Source organism: Parasteatoda tepidariorum, chromosome 1, assembly GCF_982258835.1.
Source record: "Parasteatoda tepidariorum strain Cologne lab strain chromosome 1, Ptep-v5.0, whole genome shotgun sequence".
In the NCBI taxonomy this organism is placed as follows: Eukaryota; Metazoa; Arthropoda; class Arachnida; order Araneae; family Theridiidae; genus Parasteatoda; species Parasteatoda tepidariorum.
Window position 1 is genome coordinate 25,006,278 of NC_141755.1, and position 15,100 is coordinate 25,021,377.

The 15,100-nt window shown below is 27.2% G+C and overlaps 1 protein-coding gene and 1 long non-coding RNA gene across 4 annotated transcripts in view; one reads left to right on the forward strand and one right to left on the reverse strand.

Moving 5' to 3' along the window:
- Positions 1-15,100, reverse strand: part of LOC107437872 (calcium-activated potassium channel slowpoke-like) — a 222,539-nt gene that overhangs the window by 195,667 nt on the left and 11,772 nt on the right. For all 3 annotated transcript variants that reach the window (XM_071180105.2, XM_087160373.1, XM_071180104.2), the window contains exon 2: positions 11,087-12,519. In XM_071180105.2, coding sequence (XP_071036206.2) covers positions 11,087-11,410 — 324 coding nt within the window. In that variant the 5' untranslated portion in view covers positions 11,411-12,519. The remainder of the gene's footprint in view (positions 1-11,086; positions 12,520-15,100) is intronic.
- The window catches only part of LOC122269283 (uncharacterized), a 123,857-nt gene that overhangs the window by 28,931 nt on the left and 79,826 nt on the right, over positions 1-15,100 (forward strand). The window lies entirely within an intron of this gene.

Here is a 15,100-nt window from a genome sequence, read left to right on the forward strand (position 1 = left end):
ACACTTTTTTTTTTACACAAGAAACGAAGAAATAAATAAATGAATAAAACTCTGTCCGAAAGATTTAATAGATCTCACTTTTACCTCTGATCTCACTTTTACCTCTTGTACAAAACATTATGTATGATTTTAAAATGTAAAGTATTAAACTATTTCTTTTCTATCTTTTTTTTTTAAAAAAAGTAGTTAAACGTGATTTTTAAAATCCAGTTGTAACTCGCCCTGAGTAAAAGAAATACAGTCAGAAATCCCAGAATATGGTAAGATTTACCAGATTTTTAGCTTTATGGGAACATCTAAAAGATCGATAATTTTTTTTGAAGCGCTTTAGTAATGATTTCGATAAAATTAACAACAAAGCATGATTTTATAATATGCGCTAAAATTTGGTAAATTTGGTAATTTTATCATGATACTTTGGAGAAAAGAATATAAAAAAATTGTTTGGGTAAATTTACTGTTCAGTCTAGTATTTTTTACTAAATGTATGGTAATCAGAGTTATAATTCTGAAAACCAGAACATCAGGTAATACGTTGTCACATGACTGGAAAAATTATCAAATGAATGGTTTAAATACTTCATATTTTGGTTTCATTAACTAGAGTTTTTCTTGAAAAGAAATTAAACTAAATTAAAATAAAAAATACAAATGAAACTAAAATGAGTTTTAAAAAAATTTGAAATTAAACAGAATGTGTGAACAGAAAAAACTAGAAAAATAATTTTATCTCATTAACGCCACATAACGATAACTTTAATTCATTATATCAATTCAAATATATTTTTTTCATTTTATTGAACTCTTGAATTAATACTTTTATATTATCAAAATTTTCAATATAAATGCTAATGTACTGCATTTAGTAACATCTAATCTCTCGCGTTTTCGTTATTTCTGTTATCAAAAGCTAGATTATAAAATAAATATTTTGGAAGAAATAAACAAAATCTTCTACAACAATAGAAAAGCCATTTTTAAATGCAAAGAAAGTGTAAAAAAAAGAAACTACGTGAAAACCGAAATTAAAATTTCCACAACTTTCGAACAAATCGAAATTTCAAAAAATAATTCTCGAGCTAATTTTATTAACAAAAACATCCTTTGCGTCAAAGTTCAACTCTAAATTTGCATTCCTGTTCGTTAGAAAAACAGCTCTCAGGGTATTTTTTTACTACAAATTTAATGGTCATTAATTTTCAAACAAATTTTTGAAAGGTAATTTGTTTATTCCTTTGTACTTCCCGTAATTTTTTACGCACCTTTATAAGTCCTTTCATTTTTGAGCGGCAAAACAAGTCACAACTTAAAACTAAGCTTCCAAAACAGCAGCTAGGGCTTCTTTAAAGTTTTTTAAAATCTTTCACAACTAGTCTTATAGTGCAGTGGTGGCTCAGGGGATAGAGCTCTCGCCTCTCCTAATCCCAGCTAGGGCTGGTCGATACGAGTTACACACTTTTAACCCAACTGCTGGTTTAAACTCTTTCCAGTGGTAAACGAATGATGGGTTAGAGTGCGAAATCAGCCAGACTAACCATTTGAGTTTTTCGTGGTTTCCCTCTCCATGTAAAGCAAATGCGGGTTCGTTCCATCGAAAAGTCCTTCACGAAGGTAAATTTCTCCCAATACTTGATCCAGGAGTTTCCTTGTCTTCTAGATTGGGTTCAATTTTACAAGGCTAGAGAGTTAAACATTGTTAGTCGTAAACTGAAAAATTGAGACGGCTGCCCAACGATGGTTTTAAAATAAATTTAAAAAAAATAGTTTCATTTCAAACTGTAAATAAATTAGATGAATAAATAATTTGGAAAAATTATGAATCGATTTTACTGTAGAAACGCCATTTGACATTTACGCTATTCAGCATTTGAATTTTAGTATACGGGTTTTTGTCTTAACAATTATAGGTTCCTTAAACTGATTAAACAAATTGCATTAAAAGAACGTTCTTGTAAGAAAATCAAACCTAACTTACATAAAAATAGTAAACCTAAGTAATTGACAAAACTCAGTTATTGAATTGCAATAATTTAAAAGGTATACGACATTTGAATTAAATGTTTCAGGACTACACATTAATTTTAGATGCAATAGACTATTTGTCTGAAACGAATGCTTGTGTAAGTAAAATAAAAAGAAATGTCTTACGCAGAAAGAAGCTTAACCTAGACGCCAACTTGGCAAGAATCGGAGTTATTTTGTTTTTAAATAAAATGTGCCACAAATTAACCTCCCCATTTGAGAAAGTTTGCTTTGTAAACAGTTTGAATAGTAAGAAAGACAGAAATGCAATTTTGAAGGGCTGAATATAAAACAGAAAGCTAGGAAATTTTATTCTCTATTTTTGAAAGTTGAAATAATATTGTAAGATCAGCAGTTTTATTGTTTTTATGTAATTATTTTATTGCCTCGGTACATTTTTAAATATTTTTGTTTTGGTTTCATTTCAATAATATTTGGATAATATACTAATATGATACATAGAACACTGGAAGATTTACGAATAAACTAATTTATTAGAAAATATGTTAATATTGTTCGCAATTGTACACGATTTTTGCATTTTTTATTACTAAATTGTAGATAGTGATCTTCATTGTTTATTATATAATATTAGTATATACTTTGTAATAAAAAATAATATATATATATATATATATATATATATATATATATATATATATATATATATATATATATATATATATATATATATATATATATATATATATATATATATATATATATATATATATATATATATATATATATATATATATATATATATATATATATATATATATATATATATATATATATATATATATATATATATATATATATATATATATATATATATATATATATATATATATATATATATATATATATATATATATATATATATATATATATATATATAGTGTGTGTGTGTGTGTTTGTATCTGCGCTCGTGTGTGTGAATGGTATGTATGCATTACTGCTCATAATTTGAAATAACTTTTAAACACGAGCAAGCTTTAATATTTCAACGCAGAATAAACTAAATATTATTTTATTATTAAAAAGCAAGTTGTTTTGATGAAATATATTCGAGAAAATAGCGAGAAGTTTTGAAAAAATAAGAAGTATTGCAGTGCTTGAATCGCAATTATTTGTTGCTCATGTTTATAATATAAAATGAATAATTTATTTCAACTATTGAGAATGTATATATTTGTGAAAAAAAGATTTTATTGATCTTTGCTTCATTTATTTATACAGTTAAAAGAAAAGCAAAATTGTTTTTTAGATTGTTTATGTTTAAGCAAAATCACAAACAAATGGCTAGTTTTGTTGCTAGGACAATAAATACTATTCATTTAAGGTTTCTTTTATATTATCTAACTATATTGGAAGTAGTATAAAATTTTTAAAACCGAACACTTAAGCTAAAATAATTTTGCTGATTTGAAGTTAAAAGTGTATGTAGTATTTTGAATAATTAAAGGCATCAAATATTTTATTAAATAATTTGCTTACATGCAATTTAGATGATAGTTAAAAAATTCTAATAAAATAAATGTATAAAAACTCTAATACATAAAATTATATAACATTTTTAAAGAACAAACTGTACATTATCTGATTTGAATTGTCTTTCTATCTTACTAGAATTTAAATGGTTAAACACAAAACTGGGTGTTTAAGTATGTATTTATCACAAGGTATAATTTTCATTATCTTGAAAATTGAGTTCCCATACCTAATTTCTTAAATGAATAAAAAACAGAATAATATAGCATGCTCGAACAATTTGTCCACTAAAATCTCGACAATTGTTTTTGTTCTAAAAATAATTGTTTTATGTATAAAAACGTTGCTCTACGCTAAAAACATTAAACAAAACTTAAACAAGACTTAAAACATTAAACTTAAACCTAACAAAACTTTAACAAAACTAAAACATTAAATATCGAACGTTAATGACATCATACATTAAACATCGACTATCAATGTTTAACTCTCTAGCCTTGGAATTTTAAACATTAATAGCCAAAACCGAAGAAATTTTTTAATTTAAATTGTCAAGAACATGAATTCTAATTAGATAAACGTGAGAGAAAATTTGTGGAATCCTTCTCCGTCTCAATTTAAATCTAACAAAATTAAAACTCTCTTCTCCAAATAAATGTAAATAAAGGTATACTATAAAAATGTGAAATATTGGACATCAAACATAAAATAGGAAATGTTGGAAAAAAATTTTACCAAAAAAGTTTAACCAAAACTAAAAATTATAAAAAGTTTTACTATAAGTTTTACCATAACTACCATTGTGTGGTAAAATGCTTCTGACTCTATGGGAACACCAAAAATCTCGGTAATTTTACTGAAGTGCTTTGATATTTTTTTAGTAAAGTAGACAATAAAATATGATTTTATAATACGTGATAAAATTTGATAACCGTAAAATGTGGCAATTTTACCAGGATTTTTTGTCAAAAAGATTATTACTAACAGTACGGAAAATAATTAATTTCACATTTTAATATACTAGTTCGCTGTGTATTAATTAATTTTATCTTTAAAGTGATTCAAGAAAAAAAAATATGCACTGGTTTATTATCTGTAATGAGTGAAATAATAATTTATAAAAAATGCAAAACAGAAATGCATTATTGTTTAATTCCGAAACAGTAGAAATTAAGTCATGCTTTTTTGAACCCACTTTTAAAGATTTTTGTTATCGTTTTCTAAAACGATAACATATAAATTTTCAATTAGTGTACTAGACATTTATTACGATGCCATCTATTTATTACAAAGCACTATACTAAAGTGTACTTAAACTAAAGATAATTATGTAAAAAATTTACGCAATAAAAACTTCCGGGTCTAATTACGGCAGAAATTAAGTTACTTAGGGCTGTTGTCCATTTCACCATAAAGTTTAACGGAACAAAAAAATTTACAAAAATTGCATTGTTGTTTAAAAATGACTGAATCACAGTAATTAAATAAATATTACTGTAAAACTTATGGTATAGGGTTATACACTAAAATAGATTTTACGGATGCTGCACTCTGATTCCATTACTTTTTACTGTAATTTAATACGGAATCTTTTACAACGTAGAAAGACGTTTGTAATTTTTAGAACATGAAATATTGAGCCATTTAGAGAAATAAATATTGTTTTGGAAATTAAATTAAAAATTTCTATTTCTTGAAATAACTGCATCTACTATTCCGATTGTCAGTGTTGTTGAAATTTTCACTGGAGATTTGTCTAGTTTTTTTCTAAACTTTCCTCCGTGTTTCTAACTATGTACTATTTGTATTTTCCACTGCTTCCGAAGTTAATGATATCCATAAAAAGTAGAAAGCCAATAGAAGAGTTTTAAAATTTCAATATGTTATCAACTAATTAAAAAAGTTAGAATTTTAGTAGTGTAACAATTATTAAAATAGCTCTTAATTAAATTAAAATTATTAAATATAAAACCAAAAAATCAATACGAGTTATCACATTGTTCAAATTTCATTGTGCAAGTTGCGCAACAAATGTTACTAGGGAAGCCATTTTTTTTTCTCTTTTATGTAAAAACGCCTTTATATTTTTAAATATTCCGATTTTAAAATAGACAGTGGGCGCAATGTCCTTTACCGCCTACGCTCATCAACCTTGAGAAGTTATCAAAAATAATTTGGATTTATCCCAGAACAGTTGGCATTTCTTGAACTTATTCTTTTTGGAATGACTTTAAATAATAGATAATAGATTATGATTTCCACTTATGGTCAAGCTGAAGTGCATCTTATGCTTAAAGACTTGAGTGTTCTCGAAAAATTATCGTAATTCAAGTTGGTATTTCATTACTGCTGTGGAGGAGAAAAGTCAAGAAGTCTGCAATAACAACATCATTCTGTTTGTTTCTGGATATCTCAACTGTATGATTTTTAAGTAGTTTTGTTGTTATTGTTGTTTCTAATGCCCTTTGACAATGTCGCTTGCTAATTCTCCAACCAAATTTAAGGCAGAGGGTGCCTTTCGTGCTTTTCAGAGGCGCCATATTTGGTCAAGAATACGACTTCAGTCACACACACATCGCAGCCTGGTTTAGAGGGCAGACCCATTCTCACATTCAATTATTCATACACATATCGTAATTTTGACCCGACTGATTAAACGTGCACCAGTCACCATTTACTACACGGGGATAGAACTAACGACTTCTTGAACATAGCTCCAACGCCCTACCAGCTAGTCTACCACGGCTCTCATAGTTTTGTAGAAGAATTTTAAGGGTATAAACACTATCTTTTGACAATCTTCAGTTTAAGAATGATATTAAGAAATGATGCAAAAAAAAAGTCTCAAAATAAGTTTTCCTAAAATGTGAGACAATTTGTTATTAGTACTTCTTTAGAAACTGTTATTTGTGTTATGCTTGATATACCAGGTATTTTAAATTTTTAAAGATTTTAAAAGATTTACTATATTGAAAAAAAAGATTTGAATGCATGCATTGCATCGTTTTATTTAATCTGTTTAGTAAAATAAACGCAATTTCACTTTTTAAACTTGTAGGTAGATGTCGTACATTTTGCACTGAGAAAAAATGTATGGTCAAAGCTTTCTTACTGTGTTCCTAAAATTTACCGTATTTCTGGAGCTATGGGGACATCATAAAGCTCATTATTTTCTTTTTTAAATTTTTTTTTATCGAAACACTTTGGTACTGATTTTCGTAAAATTAACAACAAAATATGTTTATAAAATATGTGATAATACTTAATAAATACGGTAAAATTCGGTAATTATATTCTGATACTTTTGAGTATGGTATCAAAATCATTTATTCAGTTAAATTTACTCTTGTATTTTCTACTAAATGCGTAGTCATAAGAACTACAATATTGAAAACCAGAATCTTCGGTTGACCGTTACCATATGAACGAAAAATTGACCAAATGAATGGTTTGAATACCATATATTTTGGTTTTTATTACCAGAATTATTTATTTTTTTACCAGAAATGTACCTCAGAGTACTGTAGCTCTACCAGAATATTTATCTCCGTGAGAGAGGTGAGTAATAAGTATATTTTCAAATGTATACAATAGCATATTAATTGAAGTGTATAAACTGCTCCTTTTTCAAATGCCGGGCATTTGGGTCTACTTCCTATTGGCTTCAAAAATGCCAGTATTGCTACTCTCCTATCGTTACCGAGTGGGCACACGTAGCTGTATCATGGGCACCTGTAAGTCACGGTGGTGGAGTAGCGTCGCCCACGTCCTACAACCACGAACCCGTTTTACGACGGGTTACATTCACACAATTACACAGAAGACATAGAACACAGAGAGAGAGAAAGTTACATCCATGCCTACGGTGGGGTATGAACCCTCAACCACTGGCCCCCTAAGCCTTTCCTATAAATAATGGTCTGTTCTTTATGTCCTATAAATAATGATGGTAACTACATGGGAAGAAGGAGCACGCCTAAAAGGATTAAAAATTGCATCGCAACCCAAGACTAAAAATATCACCGCGAATTGCCAAAGGCGCTTCTTTATTATAAACATAATTGTTCATCTGGCTCTGAGTCCGTACTTTTATTTATTTATCTAAAATATCGTCTGTGGCTTTTTAAATTTAAAAAGCGGACAAGTTCAAAATCCATGCATGCGAAAATGGACATAATTCGAATTGCCTGTTTACAAAAATAGGCACAGCAAGATATGCATTTTTTTTCAGATCAAATTATGCAACTAAACGAGGAAATGTGTGCTTACCTTTCTTTGCTTATTTAAACACTACGCATAATAATTTAACGAAAAGAGTTCAGATAACGAATTTAACTTTTATTGCTAGTATAACTTTTCAGGTTATGTCTACGTATTCAGAACTCTAAATAATAAAGTAAGTTTTAAATTCTCTGAATTCCTGCAGTGGAAATTTACTAGCGATATACATTTGCCGCATTCTTGGAAACCATGTAAAAACAACTATTGATTTTTAAAGTCTTTAAAAAAAGAGTAAATAAAATATACCAAGTAAAAGTTTTAAAAAAAAGTCATTTGTACCATGTCCATTTTCTTGAAACGCATTTTCAGTTGTGTCCATATTCTTAAATACAAATTTTCAGCTTTGTCCAGTTTTAAAAATTCACCAATAATCTTCGTCTTGGTATTGCTCTTTTTTAATAATTATTGTCAAAAAGTGTTTGGAAATTGTCTAAAACACTTGTCTGATCGTAATTTTTGGTATTTATCATTTATCGTAATGATTTTGCTTTACCAAAAACTTAGTCCTGGAAAATTAAAAACGTGTTTTAACGTTGCATTACCCATGACCTTTTGTATTAATGTTTCAGAACATTTTATGTTCATTAATTTATTTCGAAAATAGAATTAGGAATTCTGCTTTTCTAAATAAGTTCACAATTTGGGCTTGGACCAAAAGAGAATGTTTTGTCAGTTACGATTTATAAAAACAAATTACCGAAAGTTAAGAATAATGAGTTCTTTCAATAATAAAGTTGATTCGAAGCATACACTAGAAAAATAGAAGTTATTAATGCTTCTCTGGGTTACTCTCCAATTAGTCTTTGTGGGATTTTGGTGACTTAATTAGATTTTTCCCATTGTTTTAGAAAGTTTTTCCAAATATTTCATTAACTAGTTATTTATAATTATTAAAAAAAAATTACATTCATTAAATTAATGCTATCAGTCATATGCAATTATAAGCAATTCCATATTAATAATCATTAATCAATTATAATCGTAGTAAATATGGATATATGTTGAAACGTAAATAGACATCAAATGTATTTATTTTTATTTATTAAATTCATTAAAAGCTTCAGGTTAAATTACAATAAAATATCCTTTATTAAAAAACATCACATTTGTATAGAAAATATTTATTCAGTCATAAGATATTCAAGTTAGTGTCTTTATTTTTCGTGCATAGAACACGAAATAAAATATAAAATTACATCTTGATCAACTTTTGCTCTAATTATAAGATTTTCATAATCAAATACGGTAAAAAAACACCGGTATTAAGGATGCTAGTACTTATCACTGTAAACTTTTACGGAACAAAAAAATTTGAAATACCGTAATTTTTGCAGTAATATTTATTAAATCATAATAGTGAACCAAAGATAAATAATTCATAAAATCGTGCGATTGAGTCGACCTTCAAGATTGTAAAAAACTTTAACAAATTAATAAAATTCTATTAAAACCTTTCTTTGGAGTGTAGTGAGCGAATCAGTGGTCGTAGTAGACAGTTAAGTTCGCCATGTCTTCAAGCGTATGTATACCAAATTTTATGCGTATCGGTTCAGAATTATGGATTTGTATAAGGTGCAAACATACATACAAGCAAATAAATTTTCTGTTTCAATTATATCAACAAAAAATTTTCTTCCTACCTTTGAATCACTGAAATAGTTAACCCTAAATTAATTTGAATTCTAAATTCTATGAAACTAAATAAAATCAGAAGCTTGAGCTTCTATTACTGCAATCTGTGCTTACAATCAGAAGCTTAAGTTTCCATTTGTAAGCACACAAGCGCACACTAGCATCAGGTCTATGCGGTCCAGTAATATAGTGACCGTTTTTAGTACAAATGGCCATACAAGCGTACTTAGAAAGTAGAGTTGCCTGGATCACAGTTGTCTGGACTAGAAAGTGCAGTCTTATTGTGTTTGAAAAGTCCTGTCGTCGCATGGGAGTTTGTAACAGTTATTCATGACAGTAGGCAAGTTTAGCCTATCTATTACCAGCACTCTCTGAAAATGATGCGAAACGTTGATAAAAATAAAAAGCCCCAGTTTTTTTAAAATGAAAAGCATTTATGACATGTCTTTTTTTAATTAATCTAAAAATTTACTTTAACTTTGCATTACCTGAGCTTATAAGAATTTTTTATTTTGATAATTTTCTTCTAATTGAAAAGATCCTGCCAAATTGGTGAATTTAAAAAAAAAGGTTTAATAAATTTTAAAATATTAAATTTATTTGTCCGTTTTAGAGCTCAGTTATGTCTTAACCGAAATTATGTTTCATACAGTTGAAACTTGTTGTTTTGTTTCATGTGAATAGTACTTAAATTGCGCCTTTTTATTAGTGTCCTTGGTGAGAGAGCTTCAAATAACACTGCTAATCAAGTGTAACAGATGTTTACTCATCATACTCTTAACACATGCGTGACGTCCCTTCATTTAAAATTCTAATCATGGAGTCAGAAAATCAAAATTTAAAGTTTGTAATTTCCCAGAAACACCTATTTCAGTGTTATGCCTCAAATGAAGATCGAATGATGCAAAAATATGTAATTAAATTGATTAGGGTTGCCGAATTGAAATAAAAATGGAAGTGCGTAATTGAGTCAGAAACGCGGAAACGATAGCAGTGCTACCTTTCATGGTTTTATAATAAAATAAACGAAGTGCACCACAGATAGCATACAGCTGACAAAACAGTTTATATGACAGCATTTAAAGTGGATATTAAAGTCGTGCCCAAGATGGTTCATAAGTGAACAACGAACTGTTAAAGGGTTGAAAGTTCAACGCAACGGCTAGAGGTGTGCGTAATGCTAGTATTTATCGACGAACGATTGCAGCTTTTGGCAAACACTGTGTAAGGCAACATATTTATTAAACATTTTCGTTAACTGAATGTATTAATATTGGATCTGCCAAGACTCAGATGAAACTAACGCCACATCTTTTTATCAATCCATTGATTGTTGTTGATAGAACAATTAGAAGTAATTAAAAAGTTGCAATTAGAGAACACCTCTGCAGCATTTTGTCTGACATAAGTAAATGAAATGAGGGATAAATTTTTGCCTCGTGAAATTTGTATTTCTTTTTAACCAGATCTTAGATTCACTATAAGTGTTTCCATATGAGTTAGAAAAGCAGTCTGTGGTACGCTAGTCTTACTTTAATTTATGACCAGTAGATGGCGCTGCTATCATTTCAGGATATCTGCCATTATTACACTTATCCGCTTTTAGGCAACTCTAACAGATAAAATAATCAAATTGATATTTTAGAAATATACTCACAAGAATCCTGCCAGTTGTTGTTTGTCCTGATATCAACTCTCCAGCCCAATCTTTAGCCTCTGTCATGAACCCGATCTCCGTGACTTCTCTTCCATTGTTGGCACCTTTAGCATTATCTTTTGCTTTTGCTATCGTCTGCGTTGATGATGCAGTTGTAGCACTGCGGCAACATATAAATGCAAATGCTCTGAACAATAAGATAATGAAAATTCCAGTTAAACATGTAATAATACTGGATAATAGAAAACACCACCATTTTCGTTCCAAAAGGCACAATTGTTCTTCTGTCATATTAAAGGTTGAATTAACAGTTGTATCTTCCATTTTCTTGTTTGAGATTAACGAAGTTGTTACATAAAGATTTCAGTAGCAGTCATTCTCTTCTTATTTCTTGGGAGTTAATAAGTGTTTTTTAAGTCAAAATCATTGTGATATTTCTTATCTGATATTGACTGAGTCTAATAACGCCGTACAGAAAATATAGTCCAACATTTCTACAATAGTAATAACATTCTGTATTTAAATTAGGTATTTGAATTTTTCAATAAAAATATTTTCTTTGAATTACCAATAAATGATATGCTTATATATGGTAAATTTTATCATCTAAAACATTTTTCACTCTAACGTATCGTAGCGTTAAAAAGCTATACTTTTGTAGGTAAAATTTGGAGAAGATGATTTCAAAATGAGAACAAACATTTTGACATTACTCTAGAACAACCAAAGTAAGAACAACCATTTTGTCTACTCTAACATTCGGTATACAATCAATTCTATTCTAAATGCATCTTAAATTGTCCAATTTTCAATGATATGATTTATTATAGGAACATTGCTAATACAAAATATAATTGTCATAAACAAATATATTTAATGTAAAACAACATTTTGCATTTGTTAGAGAAAATAGCGTCTATCTAAAATGATATGAAATCATGATATTGTCCTCTCTAAAAATTGCTAATTTTCTAATTTGAAAGGCAAGTTTATAGGTATAACTTTTAATTTTGCATAGAATATACCTGCAGTACCAATAAATGATGGAACAAATTTTATTAAAATAAATGTGCACATGTTTTTTTAATATTTCATTATTTTTTCTACAATTTGTGATCACACAAAACTCAACAGCTCTTTCGTCACGTTCTAGTATAGGATATATGTATAGGATATATATTTGCAATAAAGCTAACACTGATATAATTTCTCATCACTGCCTGAAATATGTAATAATTAAGCTTTTTATACTGAAGACAGTTTCAGTACAGGGTGTTTTATTCAAAGGCACAGAAAATATCCTTGATTATTCGATGTATATGTTTCATTCTTATTTATTTTTTTTCTTAGTATATTCTTTCACATGATTGCAAGTTTTTCACAAAACAATCATTTGTTGACAGCTTTTCTTCGAATTACGTAAGTCTTATCATCTGAAATGAAATTTAAATTGTTTTAACTAAATACAAGAATTTTAACTTAGATATATATTTGCTATTAATATAAAGGCAGTTCTCAAAAAATTAGAGCATAATACAGATCTAAAATATAAGGAATAGCAATAATTAAGTTTAATTTGAATTAACCGAAAGGTATCTGATTATTGCAAAAACGTGATTTTTGACAAAATTTTGGAAATTGAGTTTATTATAAGTTTAGATTTCCAGCAATCTTTCTTTCTAAAAATACTTTATTACATTTGTTTGCCCTCCGTTTATTCACGAAGTTATGTCAGTTTTTGTGTAAGCCTTACACAAAAACTGATACTGTAAGGGGACAACAGTGGATAGATTAATAATTTTTAAGTCTTTGAAGGCGTATATATCAAAATCAGGTTTTATCACATTTTACATCACCTGAAACTAATGTCCCATCTTGTTTTTAAAGTAATTGTGCACAATTTTTCATGAGTGTTTAAGATTATAGCACACATATTTTGAATTACAGGCTAAAAGAAAAATACAGAATTTAATTTTTTATGAAGGTTTTTTCGCAAAGATAAATGAGGGAATTCTTCAAAATTTGCTCTTTTTACTACATTGATCTCTGCCTCAGTAGTATATACACCTGCTTTTAAGATAATAGTTGAAAATATAACTGATTGCCATCCAAATAAAAGCCTCGAAGAATTTTTGGTTTAGGTGACAGAAATGTTTTTGCAGTATTTAGCGTATAGGAAGAAAATGCCTTATTTCCTAAAATTGGCCATTTAAAAAAATTATAATAATAAAATATTTTTCTTAGTTTAATGAATTGTTACACATAGAAAAACAAATAAATTAGTTTTTAAAATTTTATATTAATATTTAAAAAAAAGTTTTTAAAACTAGTCAGATACCTTAAAGTTTTAAGATTAACATATAATTCCGTCTTGTAACAGGAACTGATATAAATTATTGCTATAAAATATAACGATAAATTTCAAAGAAAAATTATTTACATAATATATTAATATAAATTATTGATATAATCATATAATGACTTTAATTGGGTCAATGTAACATCGTATATTTAAATGGTGTCTATAAGATATAGGAAGGTTAATTTAAAATAACCTTCGGTAATAACAGCAAATGTTAAGTTTGACTGTTAGAAAGATTTTTAGAAAAAGTAATTTAATGCTTTGATGTATGCTCAAAAAGTAACGTGCGAAACCTCACTTTTATTTTAAAGGAAAATAGATAAAAGTAAGTACTTTATAATTATTTATACATTCTTAAAGTAATTACCTGGGTATTTAAGTACTTTCTTATGCTTTCATTGAAAAATTTGGTAAGAAAATGTATTTTTTTTTTATGTGAAGTAAAAGATTGTCCAAATAATTCGTAATAGATGATAAAAAAAAAATTTCATAGTGTAAACTTTATTTAAATAGCTTATATTCCTGAAGTAAGGAATATTTACTGCATATAACAAAAATATAAATTTCAGTGTAACTTCCAGTAAATAAATATTACACCAGATTTATTACTTTTTTACAGATGATTTTTTATGGAGATAAATTTAAAATAAAAATATGTAATTTTGATTCCAATTGTGAGATTAAAGCTTCACTTACAAAAACTGTTTCGAAATATTTTCAATTCCAAAATTACAAATTAAGAAAATATTTTTCCTCACAATTGCATTAAAACATAAAATAGTCTACCGCAACGTAACGATTCTTTTAAACATAGTTTTAAAATTCTTATTTTTTTTAAAAAATTCTCCACCTTCATTAATGTTTGAATCATTAATTTTAACTCTTAAATATAGTTACAAAATAAATGTATGACGTAACAGTTCTCTATAATTCTGACTCCCTATATATATATATATATATATATATATATATATATATATATATATATATATATATATATATATATATATATATATATATATATATATATATATATATATATATATATATATATATATATATATATATATATATATATATATATATATATATATATATATATATATATATATATATATATATATATATATATATTGTCTATGGTTTACAAATTTTTTTAAAAATATTTAGACCAATTTCTTTTTTCACTCTTTAAAATATGTACATATTGCAAGAAATTTTAACGAAAATATTTTTAAAAAAACTTTAAAAATAGCAATATAAATTAACTGTTCTAAAATTAACAATTAACAATTATAAAAATTTAATATTTTCAAACTTCTGATCTAAGTAATTGGATTTTTATATATTGGAACTCAATTTAAATAGTAAAATCTCAAACTAGACTTAAATACGCTAATTAATTTGTACGTAAGCATTATAAACTATGAGATCAAACTCTTAAAATAAAATAGAAGCAAGAAACTGTGAAATATTGTCCTATTAGTTTAGGCAAAAGAATGGTTGTAAATTTCAGACACTTAAAGTTGATTTCATTTCCCTATCCTATCATTCGATCCAAATTTACTAAGGTGTTCACTTTGTTCGCGTAGTTTATTCAAAAGAAACATTAATCTAAAACAATACATTAATATTAAAAACTATTATACTAA